Raw genomic sequence first — 12,756 nt, forward strand, 5'->3', positions numbered from 1 at the left:
GAGTCGGAGCTGACGGATCGGCTCCAAACCCATCAGTTATGAATGTAGGCGAGATGGATCCCATACATCCAAAGTTATGGTAAGTACATAACTAAAAGTTTTACATTCTACCGCTTGTTATTTGCCAGACCATTTCTGGTGTCATTCCCCAGTATGAGATCTTAACACTGCTTGGGTGCCTATAAGAAATGTTTTTAAAGCACCCCTGAATACTGTTAAGATTGTGTATAGCACTAGAGAATTGATTAACAAGTTTTGTTTTATCTTTTTCCCTAATTTTTGTGTGTAGTTGTGGTGCACCTTGCACTACATTACTGAAATAAAGCAGATAGTTCATTTTAGGTAGTCCCACAGAAGGTTGTTTAAATAAAAAAAAAAATAGTGGAGGGCCCAGACTGGATCTTTACAGGACTCAAGTGGAGTTTGTTCTGGTATCTGACTTATTATTTTTGGACTTAATCTGGAATATGGTTGCCACTTTTTCAAATGTCCAGAATGGGATATTTTGTATTGAATTGTGAGGTTTTGCAGGAAGAACCATACACATAAGCATTGCAAAGAACTAGACTTCACTTTTTTTCTAAATAAAAGTTCATTGTTGTAGAGTTTTAGTTATTAATGCAGCGTGTTACACAAACTTCTGTCAGAACATTTTGAATAGTGGTCTGTTATATTGACTCCTTTACTTTAATCAGTTAAGATGGCCATAGATATTAGACTTCTTTTCACTGTTGGTAAATATTTCAGCAGGTGAAGAGTAAATAACCAGGATGATCTTGAATTTTTAATGGAAGCTATGCTTATTGTATGTATGGATACATTCTTAATATAGTCAAGGTTTTTATTGTAAATATGTTCAAGCATATTTGCCGGTGGGCAGAAGAGGTACAATTCATGGCTATTATGCAGTAGTCTTTCTCTGAGCCACGTGAATTGACTTCAGGAATGGGTTATGGGAATAACATGTTTGAAGTGATAAAATATGGAAGATTTATGTATAGCAAACCTGTGAACCCACATTTTAATTTCACTGTCTTCACAGTTGTTTTATCTTAAGAATTTGGGATAGCAAGTGTGGAATATGAATGTGGAGTGGTCTAGTGTCTGTTTTTCTCAAAGGTAGTTCTGAACATTTTTATAGCCAATTCTTTTTAAAGTAAAAGGGAGGGGTTTGGTGTTAGTTTGTGTAATGGAGTAGTAGGTAGAGGTGTGAGAGCTGAAGTGTTGTTGAAAAGGTTGCTTGCAAAAGGTGGAAATGCTGATAGAAAGTCCAATATTGGACTTTAGTGTTACTGATTAAGGAATCCTTGGATTTTTATGGAGAAATTTACTATGGCTAGTAAAGTTTAGTTCTCCAGAAAGTGTTTGGCTAAAAAACTTATTTTCATCTCGAACGTTACTTCTGGTTGGTGAGAATATATATTGCTTGTGTGATGTTTGTACGAGCTGTTTTTAGTGGCCCATTTCATATATGTCATTTCCTGCTTTAATAGGAAGTAGTAAGTGGATTGGACACATTTTAAGTGGGGTTATTGATTTCTTAGCTGAGGACGGCCATGGTGGTGCAGCAATTAGCGTTGCCACCTCACAGCAAGAGGTTCTCCGGTTCGATCCTTGGCTGGGGTGCCTTCTGTGTGGAGTCTGCATGTCCTCCCTGTGGTCGCGTGGGTTTCCTCCGGGTGCTCCAGTTTCCTCCCACATCCCGAAGACCTGTTGTAGGTGGATTGGACACTCTAAATTGGCCCTAGGCGTGAGCATGTTCATGTGTGTCCCTTCTGTGGAAGATTGGCCGCCGGGCAGGCAATTCAACACTGTAAAACTCCACTGCCAATCATGAGCAGACAGGTGATCCGATATGGTGACCCATAACTGGGAAAAGCTGAAAGAAGAAGAAGATTGATTTCTTAGGTGAGGGATGAGAATCATACATTTGTTTGGATAATGCAAATATATACAGCAGAGTTGATAGTTAAGACAAAGTGAAAAAATGAGAAGGCACCTGACAAAGCTGTCTAAGTAGCATTATGTACAAGATTTAGCATTGTGCGAAGAACTGTAAAATGGACCTGGAAGGCACAGACCTGGAATTAAATATGAAGAATGGAGGTATGTATAAGTAATAAATTTGTAAAGAGACTAGAAGACAGTCACAGCAGATGACCTTAAAGCAAGCAGTTCGTACAACCACTGCAATTAAAAAGGCTAGAGGTACTAAAAGATGCTTACAGAGGTGTACTCGAGTAGGAAGAATGCAGTTATTCTTTAGCAGAACCAGTTTACAAGAGCTTATCTGGGTCCAGAGACATTGAATGCATGGGTTCACATAGCCCAGAACACAAGAACAGCTGTTGTGCAGGATGCAGAATATATCAAATGGATGTGTAAACTGATTACAGGAGTTTCGTGCATCTTAACTGCATTTTTGGCAATGTTCTGCCTCACTTGTCTTGCATTTTCTTAATTCTGATCAGCTCCCTTGTTATAAATTGAACATCAGAATTAATATTGTGCTCAAAAATAACACAACTAATAAATGTACAACATACAAAGGCACAGCCCCCCCACCTCACACACATACAAGAAACTGAATACATAAACTCATATTATAGAGTGTCACACTAAAACATAATTTGTGTGGTTGTCCTTATCCCTCTGACCCCCACCCTTTTGTGAACTATTGCCCCCATATTCCTCATTCTCTCTTAGGTTACCTCTAAGGTTGCACAGACTTGGAGAAAAGAGAAAATTAAAACAAAAGTCATTCTTTTTTGTGAGTCACAGTACTGCAGAGAGACTAGTAGAGCACATGCTATAAATAAAATAATATTCAGTATACTGAATATGCAATACATAAAATAATCATCAGTGTACTGAACAGCAACACCTGGATGTATGTTGATAAAGCATTTGTTGGCACACCGTAAGTAAATCTCTGTATCTTTTTCGTATAGGTTAATCAAAGTACTTTTATCCCTGACTCTGCCTACCACATCTTTCTTTGCCTTTGCTATTTTATTTTACTCTTCCTTTGTAATTTATACAGAAAGTTCAGAGATGTTGCCAACTCATCCAAGCCTAGAGTATATATGTACCATTTGTACAGTGTGCCTGGTAGTGGTAAACATAGGTCAGGATTTTTGTAACTTGAAGAGAAGGGGTTGATTAGAAAGAATGACACATTTTGTGGCTTTTCAGTCTGTGTTCTTGAAAACTGTCAAATAAATTTATTTACTGATCTTTTCTTTTTCTCTACCGAACAGGTAAACCCTCCCGATTCTCCAGTCATCGACTCACCTCTTCAGGGTAGCCTGCATTCGCAGGCCTCAACTGGCAGCAGTGGAAACGTACAGGATGATTTTGTCATGGTAGAATTTGTAAGTATTTTAATGCAGTCCATGATCTCTGGCATCTTTATATTACCAGTGGGATCCAATTTTCTGCAAGACTGTTTGATAGCAGAAAGTAATGGGTTACAAAGTTTAGGCAGTTTTTAGTCAAACAGCACCACTACTTTTTTGATGCAGATGCTTTAACTGCTTTCTCATGACCACCCCATTCCCTTTGCATGGAAGAGTACTGCATTTTTACAGTTTCCTTAAAACAGAAGGTGCTTCATTAAACTTAATTGGCAGTTCCCTGCTTTTTTTGTAGCAAAATGAAATACACAAACTTTGCTTTCTTTTCCTTGTTTGGTCCAAACCATATAATGACGTGAATTGTTTACCTTATTTTTTCTTCCCTTTGCTATATTAAATCGGCAGAAACTACCTGCCTAAAATTCTCTGTGATACATGTAGAATACCCTTCATGGAGTTTTTGTTGCTTCAGGAGGCACCAGAAGAGCCACATAACCTTCTGTAGCACAGAACCAGTGTAACCTCAAATTTGACTAACAAATACTGCAAGCCATTAAAAAAATACACCAGAAAAATTGACTCATTCACTAGAACCAAACACTACCTGATGGACGATGCAAGATAAACACTAGCATCTACCTACTTTCTTCCATCCCTCCTGTATGTCTCACCTATTCTTAAAACCTAAATTTGAAGCTAAAGTCTTTGCCTGTTAAAGTAAGTATCCATAGCCAAATCTGCTGCCAACCTTATGTACTGTTTAAGACTCATCAGTGTAGAGCCTGAAATAACTAAACTGACTTGAGCTACCCAAATAATTAACATACAACTTATTACTGCACCAGAAAAATGTCCAGTACTAAAAGATAACCCTAAGCATTACTATCTAGATAGTGTCCTTCTGGGTGTAACCCTAAGCATTACTATCCAGATAGTGTCCTTCTGTCACTCAGTAAACTCTTTAGTAATCATAAAAAGGTCTAATAACTCAGCAGACTTACTATACTCCCATTATTTATCTAAACTATGGAACACCATCTCAATGTACCTAAACTAGACAGTTAAACTTAATGCCTTCAGTTCATAGGTTCATAGGCTGGTACTAGGCTATCAGCCCTAGGGCCTATACAAGCCTAGCCATAACAATTCCCTGGTTATTTCTTCCCACACTATTTACTTCCCTGGACCCCTGTCTAGCAGGGTGACTGACATGATCCCTGGAGTGAATTTCCTTTCTCCCATCCAATCGTCAAGGTTCCTTTTGAAGAGGGCCAAAGAGGCGCTTTGCTTGACATGTATGGGCAGTCTGTTCCAGAGTCTGGGGAGTATCTGGATCAGGAACCTATCCCTCCAGCATGCTTTGTTTATTGTGATGACAAGGTTTAGATCCCTGGAGCGTGTGGCTCTGAGGGATTGGGATTTCTTAAAGTGTAGCATGTCCGACAGCTCTGAGTTTGACATGGCCTTGTATTTTAAGCAGAGATCGCTTCTGACAATGACCTCCTTTTTTTCTGGATGAAAAGCCCTTAGTGATGAAGTGTGCCACATAGAAGGATTTCCTGACTGTTGTGGCGATGTGGTTATAGAAGGTGAGACCACTGTCCACCTGTGTCCCTAAGTCTCTTATCTCACTTTCGGTGTTTAGTGTACTGCCACCTATGTGGAAATTCATGGGTACATGTTTTTTCCCCAAAGGGGATAACTATACATTTGTTGGCATTGAGCTTGAGCCCATGGCTCTGGTACCAAGCATATGTTTCTGTAAGGCCCTTTTGTAGAGTATCCACATCAATTCCTATCTAATCCCTAGAATGTCATCCTAATGTACCCAAAACAGACAGTGAAACTGTCTGCATTCAAGCCCTTACTAAAACACCACCCAAACTACATGTGGTTGTGCACATGCTCCTCACTTGGTAATTCCATTTTCCCTTTTAAGCTAATGTCTAACTACTATAATCTTCAACACAACACTTTTTTCTACCTTTCCTCCTCACTTATCTTTCTTAGCCCAAACTTTACATTTCTGTTCCTTTCTAATATTTCCACTTTCTCTATCTCCTTCAAATACTTTTCACCACTCTCTTAAAACCATATTCTGTCAGTATGTAACCTAATATTCTTACCCAACTGTCCTTAACTCATCAGCTGTGCAATGTCTCTCTCTCCCTTGTCTAGCTTTAGCTGTTATTTACCTACCAACTGTTTCACACTCCTTACCTTAATATTTGTAACATCTGTACTGTAACTCTCCTTGTTCATGTCTTTTTAAGTCATATCTAATTTCTGCTTGTCACATAAACTGCACATGAACTGTTTGCATACTAAATGTTTTATTACTTTGACTTAACATCATGTATAATGTAACCACAGAAGAAACACTTGATGTTATGTGGTCCTATCTCACCTCCATTCTTTACTCACGGATTCGGAGCCGAGAATCGGCTCCGACTCGGCCAACTATTTTTCTAGCACGAAGTCTCTAATTGGCTGGGCTAACCCGGTATCCCAAGATGCACCTCGCCCTAGCCCCAGATCTCGTTTGCCGCTCGTAGAGTTAGGACATAGTCTCGCTTGGCTTTGGCTAAGTACCCTTTCAAATACTTTTCTAAGTATTTTAGTAGTCAGTTGTATTGCAAAAGCTATTTTAATAGCTACTCTTTCTTTCGTTTGACTAGCTCTTGTGAGCTTTGTGAGGATTGTGTTTGCTTGTGGTATCCCTCTGTTTTGCGGTCTAGGCCCATTTAAGTTAGAGGACCTAGTCCTCTCCAGTGTTGTCCCCTTGTTTTTTTTTTTTGTGTGTGTGCTGGTTTTTGAGTTGTGGGTAGTTTTCCCTCCAAGAAACGTTTTACTTAGAGTTTACTTGGCGTTAGTGTGTCTTGGGTTTTCCCACCTTCCTCTTGTGTTGTCTCTGTCGGCTGGGTGTTGTGCGGTTGTTAGCATGTCTAAAGAGCAGAAAGAACATAAACCCTCCGGGTTTAAGAAGTGTACCAAATGTGGCTATAAAATGTCCATTACAGATGGCAATTCCATCTGTGTTTATTGTCTGGGTGCTATTCACCTACAAGAGTCCTGCAGTTTTTGCCACGTGTTTAGCCCTAGGGTACTGCAGGAAAGAAAAAATAAACTGATTTTGAAGGGCCTGATTAAGCCTGCCTTTGAGGAGGCCTTAGATTCTTCTTCATCTTCTAGTGTTAAATCTAAGCCAGCTAAGGCCAAGAAAAGATCTCCGGCTCCGTCTGCCTCTTCGGAGCCTTCGGAGAAGGCTTCAAAAGTGGATAGTTCCTCCTCGGCTCCATTGTCCTCGGGGCCGCAGGAGAAAGTTTCGGTTATGGATACTACCTCCACGGCTACATTGTCCTCGGGGCCACAGGAGGTATCTGTTTGTACTGGAGTCGACCTCGGCTCCGATATTATTGGGGCCTATTCGGAGCCGGTCACCCAGTGCCAGGCATGAGTCTCCAGGTAGGAGATCCCGATCCCCTTCTATTTCTTCCAAATCCTCTAGGCTGTCTGATTTGGATGTGGGTAAGGTGGTCCAGAGGCTCCTGCAGTCGCCAGTGTTAGCAAAACTGGTTTTGGCTCCGACCCAGTCGGCTCTGGAGCCAGTCCCTGTCCTGGTATTGATGATTCCTCCTCCGAGCACCCATGTGTCATCGGAGCCGGAGTGCCCCACGCCGAGTGATGTCCTTGTGTCAGCTCCGATACCCCAGGTGAGTCTATCGGAGCCGGTGTCGTCTCCAACCATGTCGGCTCTGTCCTCTGGTTTTGGTACTCAGGTTTCCTCAGTCAGACCCGAGGGGGATACCTCGGGACTCCTGTCAGTTCCGAGTCTCCCTCTCGGTGCATCAGCTCAGGGAATCTCGACTCCGGTCATGGTCTCGGGGGGAACCTGCCTTCGAGGCCATGAGGCGTGCACTGGCCAGATCGTCAGTCACATCACCTGGATCTGTCACTCCGTCCCCATACACCCTGGCTAGAGCCTCTGACGCCCCCCTATCCATGGATGGCAGAGCCCAAAGGTCTGGGGATACCCACTTGAGCGGTACCCTACTTTGCGAGGGCCCCTCAGAGTCCGTGCCTGAGGAGCCCCCCAGAAAGAAGTTGTGCAAGAGGAAGCACATAGACTCCCAGGACGAGTCTCTCACCTCTGATACCGACCTCAAGGAGTCAGAGGGGTCCCCTAAGTCGTCCTCCGATGATGTCTCTTTCTCCGACATCCTGGAGATTTTGAGACAGAGAGGCAACTGGCCTTCCAAGACCCCCTCTGAGGAGGAGTCGGTATTCCTCAAGGCCTTCGGAGCTCAACCCTCCGTCTCCTGGGTGTCTCCGCCCTTCGACAAACTCCTGGATTTGATTTGTCAAAGGGTGTGGGAGAACCCTGATTCTGTGGAACCGGTGCCCAGACGTCCAAATAAGTTCCTTTCTGCTCCCCCGGGGAAAGAGTTCCTGACCAAAGGGGTTTCGGTAGATGCCTTGGTGGTGGCGGCAGCCACTCAGCAGGAAGTTGCAGAGGCTTCTTCCATCCATCCTCCTAACAAGGAGTCCAGGAGTATGGACCGGTACGGGAAGCGTACCCTGTCTTCGGCGACCTTTACCTTGCGGTCGCTGAATTACCTTTGCCATTTCACTCGGCTCCAAAGAGATCTCCTTAAGGAGCTAGGAGATACTCTGATGGGTAACATGCCTTAGGCAGTAACGCAAACTGTTAACGCCCAGTTGTCTACCCTTAGTTCCATTGTCAACTCGTCCATGAGGCTCATATGTTATGCAGCCGAAGGGGCAAGTAGGGCAGCTAGCTCAAGTGTAGCTCTCAGAAGGCACCCCTGGATGCGCCTGTATCATTTTGCGGAGGCCTTTAAGGCTTCCTTCACTGACGCCCCCTTTGATGGGTCCTCTCTTTTCGGGACCAAAGTGAAAGACACCCTAACCAGATGCAAACGGGAGGGAAAGACACTATCTGCCGTAGGGGCCTGTTTCTCTCTCCCTTCTAGGCCTTACCCCAAGGCTCAGAGAGGGGGAAAATGTGGTTCAAGAAGTCTCAGAGGCCTTTCCCTACTGCTCAATGCGAGTCCCTCTCTCCAGAGGTAGAGGAGGGGGAAATTATTCTGGAAGACGCCGTCCTAGAGGCAGAGGAGGCCCCCGCAACTCGGGAGACCACGATTCCTTTCGCGGATCTTCCTTCCAGCGTTCCTGAGGAGTTGCCCGACTGTGCTGTTCTGGAGCCAGTCGGGGGCCGAATTTCGTTGCATCCGGAAGCCTGGGAAAGCATCACCCAGGATCGTTGGGTGCTTAGAATAGTTACCGGAGGTTATGCTATTCCCTTTGTATCAACACCCCCTCCAGTCAGGAGAATCCCAGACGTCACACCCAGTTAATGGGATCAAGCAGCACTAGAAGTTTCAAGGCTGCTAGAAAAGGAGTCAGCCAACCAGTCCCCTCAGACCATATCGGATCAGGAACTTACTCAAGACTCTCTTTGGTGCTGAAAAGAACAGGGGACCTGAGACCCATTCTGGATCTCCGTCGACTGAATCACTACGTTCTGAAGTCCAAGTTCCGAATGGTTACACTTCAGTCCATTTCTCCATTGCTGGAAAAAGGAGTATGGATGTGCTCCATCGATCTCAAGGATGCCTACTACCACATCAAGATGGACAAGGCATCCAGGAGTATCTTACGCTTCCGGCTGGGAGCCAGTCACTTCCAGTTTCGTGCCCTGCCCTTTGGTCTCACCACAGCCCCCAGGGTGTTCACCAAGTGTTTGGCAGTGGTGACAGCTCACCTGAGACGTCAGGGATTCCAGGTGTTTCCGTATCTGGACGACTGGCTTCTCACCGCCCCCACCAGGCATCTGCTCGTTCAAGACAGGGAGATTACCATAGCACTGTGTCAACAATTAGGAATTACTTTAAACTAGGAAAAGTCTGCCTTGCTGCCCTCACAGCGTGTTGTTTTTATAGGCGCAGAGCTAGACTCTATTCAGATGCGAGTCTTTCTACCACAAGAGAGAATAAGGGTGCTGCAGTCTCAGATCCATGCACTGTTGCCCCTCAAAAGAGTTCAAGCCAGGTTAGTTCTCCAGCTTTTGGGTTCCATGGCCGCCACCATCATGCTGGTGCCTCTGGCCAGATTACATATGCGGATTTTACAATGGCTTCTTTCCGCCCAATGGTCATTTCAGAAACTTCCTCTTTCCCACTTGATACTTCTCACAGAACGGTGCAAACAGGACCTCTGCTGGTGGCTACGTTCCACCAATCTGGACAAAGGGAGGAGCTTGATTCCTATGTCTCCAGTGGCCACGGTGACCACGGACGCCTCCCAGATGGGGGGGGGGGCATTATCTTGGCAGGACGGTCCAAGGCGCGTGGCAAGATCACGGGGTACATCTGCACATCAATGTTCTGGAGATGAGAGTGGTGTTTCTAGCGTTGCGAGCACTCCAAGACTCTCTACCTCTGGGAATGATTGCGGTTCACTCAGACAACATGTCCGTAGTGTGGTACCTGAACAAGCAAGGAGGAACCAAGTCTTATCCCCTCTGCAGAGAGGCCATGCGAGTGTGGCACTGGGCAGTATCTTCCCAGCGGTTCTTAGTGGCAATGCACATTCCGGGAAAGTCCAACGTGATAGCGGACAGGCTGAGCAGAGCTATTCTGATGCCTTACAAGTGGTCACTGAACAACCGAGTGGCGGTTGAAATTTTCAACAGGTGGGGTCAGCCTTGCTGCGATCTCTTTGCCAGTCCCCTCAATGCCAAATGCAGCGAGTACTTCACACTGATTCCCCCCACAGGGGGAGTCACCCAGGGACGCTGTAGCCCACATTTGGCCTCCCAGTCTGGTCTACGCTTTCCATCCGTTTCCTCTGTTACCAAGAGTGATTCAGAAAGCCATATCCTTGGGAAGCAGGATGATTCTTATTGCTCCACACTGGCCTCGACAAGTATGGTTCCCTTCTCTTCAGAAGTACGCAGTGGACGGTCCTTGGACTCTGGACCCAGTGCCAGACCTCCTGACTCGCATGTCAAGCCAGCTCCATCCATCCCTGCGAACTCTTAGGCTGACAGCCTGGCTACTCCACTTCCATCACTAGTTAGACGGCATTCTTTTTCACCGGAGGTGGTACACATCTTGTCTTCATCTCATAAGTCTTCTACCAGAAACATTTATTCCAGCAAATGGAAGAGATTCTCCATTTGGGCTCAGGCCCAAGGTTTGGACCCCTTCACAGCCCAGATTCCATCGGTTTTAGACTTTTTAGCCATGCTTTTCCATCAGGGCTCTGCACCCGCTACCATTAAAGTGCAATTGGCTGCAATCTCCAACTTCCATACATCTTACGAGCCCTCTCTTATGGGCCATAAACTCTGCAAGGCCTTCTTGAAAGGTGCTTGGTTACTTCGCCCTCCTGTGTCAGACTCTTTCATGCCATAGGACCTAAACCTTGTGCTACAAGCCATCACTTCACCACCCTTTGAACCAGCTGCCACCTGTGAACTGAAATTTTTATCTTGGAAAATGGCGTTTCTAATAGCCATTACATCGGCCAGAAGAGTATCAGAACTTCAAGCTCTGTCCATTAAACCTCCGTATTTGACCTTTCATAAGGACAGAGTTTCACTGAGACTTAACCCATCCTTCCTTCCAAAGGTGCCATCCACTGTTAATCTCCATCAATCTGTCGAGTTACCAGTGTTCTTTCCAAATTTTTCCAGTAAAGCAGAGTTCAGGTTCCATCAGTTGGATGTGCACAGGCAATTGAGGTTCTATTTACACAGGACTAAACAGGTTAGGAAGTCTGATCAACTGTTTGTGTCCTTTTCAGAGAACAGAGCAGGTTGTCCTATTTCCAAGTGCACAATTTCTAAATGGATTAAAGATGGTATTTCCTTCATCTACTCGGCGGCAGGCAGAAGTTTACCTTTTCCCGTCAGAACTCACTCTACCAGGACAATGTCCACATCGATAGCTTTCCATTCCAGGCTTTCACTGGATGATATGTGTGCTGCGGCCACCTGGGCCTCTCCTCACACCTTTATCACTCATTACAAGCTGGACGTGGCTTCTAGGGGCCGGGCTTCCTTTGGTTCCACGGTTCTCAGGAGTATCTTTCTATGAGCATCCCAGGATAGAGGTGTTGGGGACGCTGTCCCGTGAGTAAAGAATGGAGGCGAGATAGGACCACATAACATCAGTTAGTTATGTACTCACCATAACGATCGATGTATGTGGTCCATCTCTCCTACATTCTTACGTACCCTCCCATCTGCCCCCTTCCTAGAGGATTTGGAGGAATATTGGCTCTGTGAACCCTTCAAGGTCAGTTGCTTTTCTTTCCTTGGCTGGACTTCCTTCCAGTGTTGGTCATGTATGGGTTATGATTGGTATAGTTGCAAACAAAATCTGGGGCTAGGGCGAGGTGCATATTGGGATACCGGGTTAGCCCAGCCAATTAGAGACTTCGTGCTAGAAAAATAGATGGCCGAGTCGGAGCCGATTCTCGGCTCCAAACCCGTGAGTAAAGAATGTAGGCGAGATGGACCACATACATCAATCATTATGGTGAGTACATAACTAACTGTTTTTTATCTTTGTATCACATGACTATAGAACAGTTACATGTTTGTGTCTTGTTGTCCTAAAAACCATCTATGTAATGTATCTTAGAAAAAAATTGTTTTGTTATGACCATTTTAAATGTACCTACTGGAGCTTTTCTCCTCTGTCTCCTCTGAAAATGGGCTTTGCCCCGTTGGACTTTCCCAGTCAACAAATACAAATAAGTAAATAAATGAAAGGAAAATGAACTTTAAAAGCATAGTGGAAAGAAGTGATAAGAGGGCTGACAAAGGTTACAATATTATAGAAGGGGAATTTCACAAAACTGCAGAGTGCTAGAGGGGAAATAAGGGAGTATTTGAGTAATATGCAAGAATTAAAAGGGTTGCTGTTTAAGGAATTATTTTTAACACAACTCTAGATTACCAAAACGTTTAGCACAACAACTTTGACAGTCTCTCTCAAAATTTACAAAATACTTTGTTGTTGTTTTGTCATCAGAGTTTTCCCTTTGTATGACCTGTCAGTTTGTAGTCAAACTTAGAGAGCCTATGACTAGAAAAATAACCAGAGTTCATATAGAGGCAGTAGAGATATTTTGGAAATTTTATGATTTTTTTTTTTATATAGCAGAGGTGGGGAATCCAAGAAAACAAATGGAAATAGTTATAGAAGACTTAATTATTGCAAAGTTAGAGGAAGATGAGCCTCAGCAATGGTACTGTTAGAAAACTGTTGATTCTATGAATTTACGGTAATACCAGCGACGAACTAACAGCATATTTTCTCCTAACAAAATTGTAAGACCTGAGTTGTGTGATTTTAAAACCTGTACT

General features: G+C 44.2%; 1 protein-coding gene across 2 annotated transcripts in view; it reads left to right on the top strand.

The window, feature by feature from the left end:
* The window catches only part of ATG13 (autophagy related 13), a 1,186,869-nt gene that overhangs the window by 1,005,805 nt on the left and 168,308 nt on the right, over positions 1-12,756 (top strand). For both annotated transcript variants that reach the window (XM_044082606.1, XM_044082607.1), the window contains one exon: positions 3,261-3,374. In XM_044082606.1, coding sequence (XP_043938541.1) covers positions 3,261-3,374 — 114 coding nt within the window. The remainder of the gene's footprint in view (positions 1-3,260; positions 3,375-12,756) is intronic.

The sequence above is a fragment of the Protopterus annectens genome, chromosome 9.part0, assembly GCF_019279795.1.
Source record: "Protopterus annectens isolate FY-2018-M chromosome 9.part0, PAN1.0, whole genome shotgun sequence".
NCBI classification, from domain to species: domain Eukaryota; kingdom Metazoa; phylum Chordata; order Ceratodontiformes; family Protopteridae; genus Protopterus; species Protopterus annectens.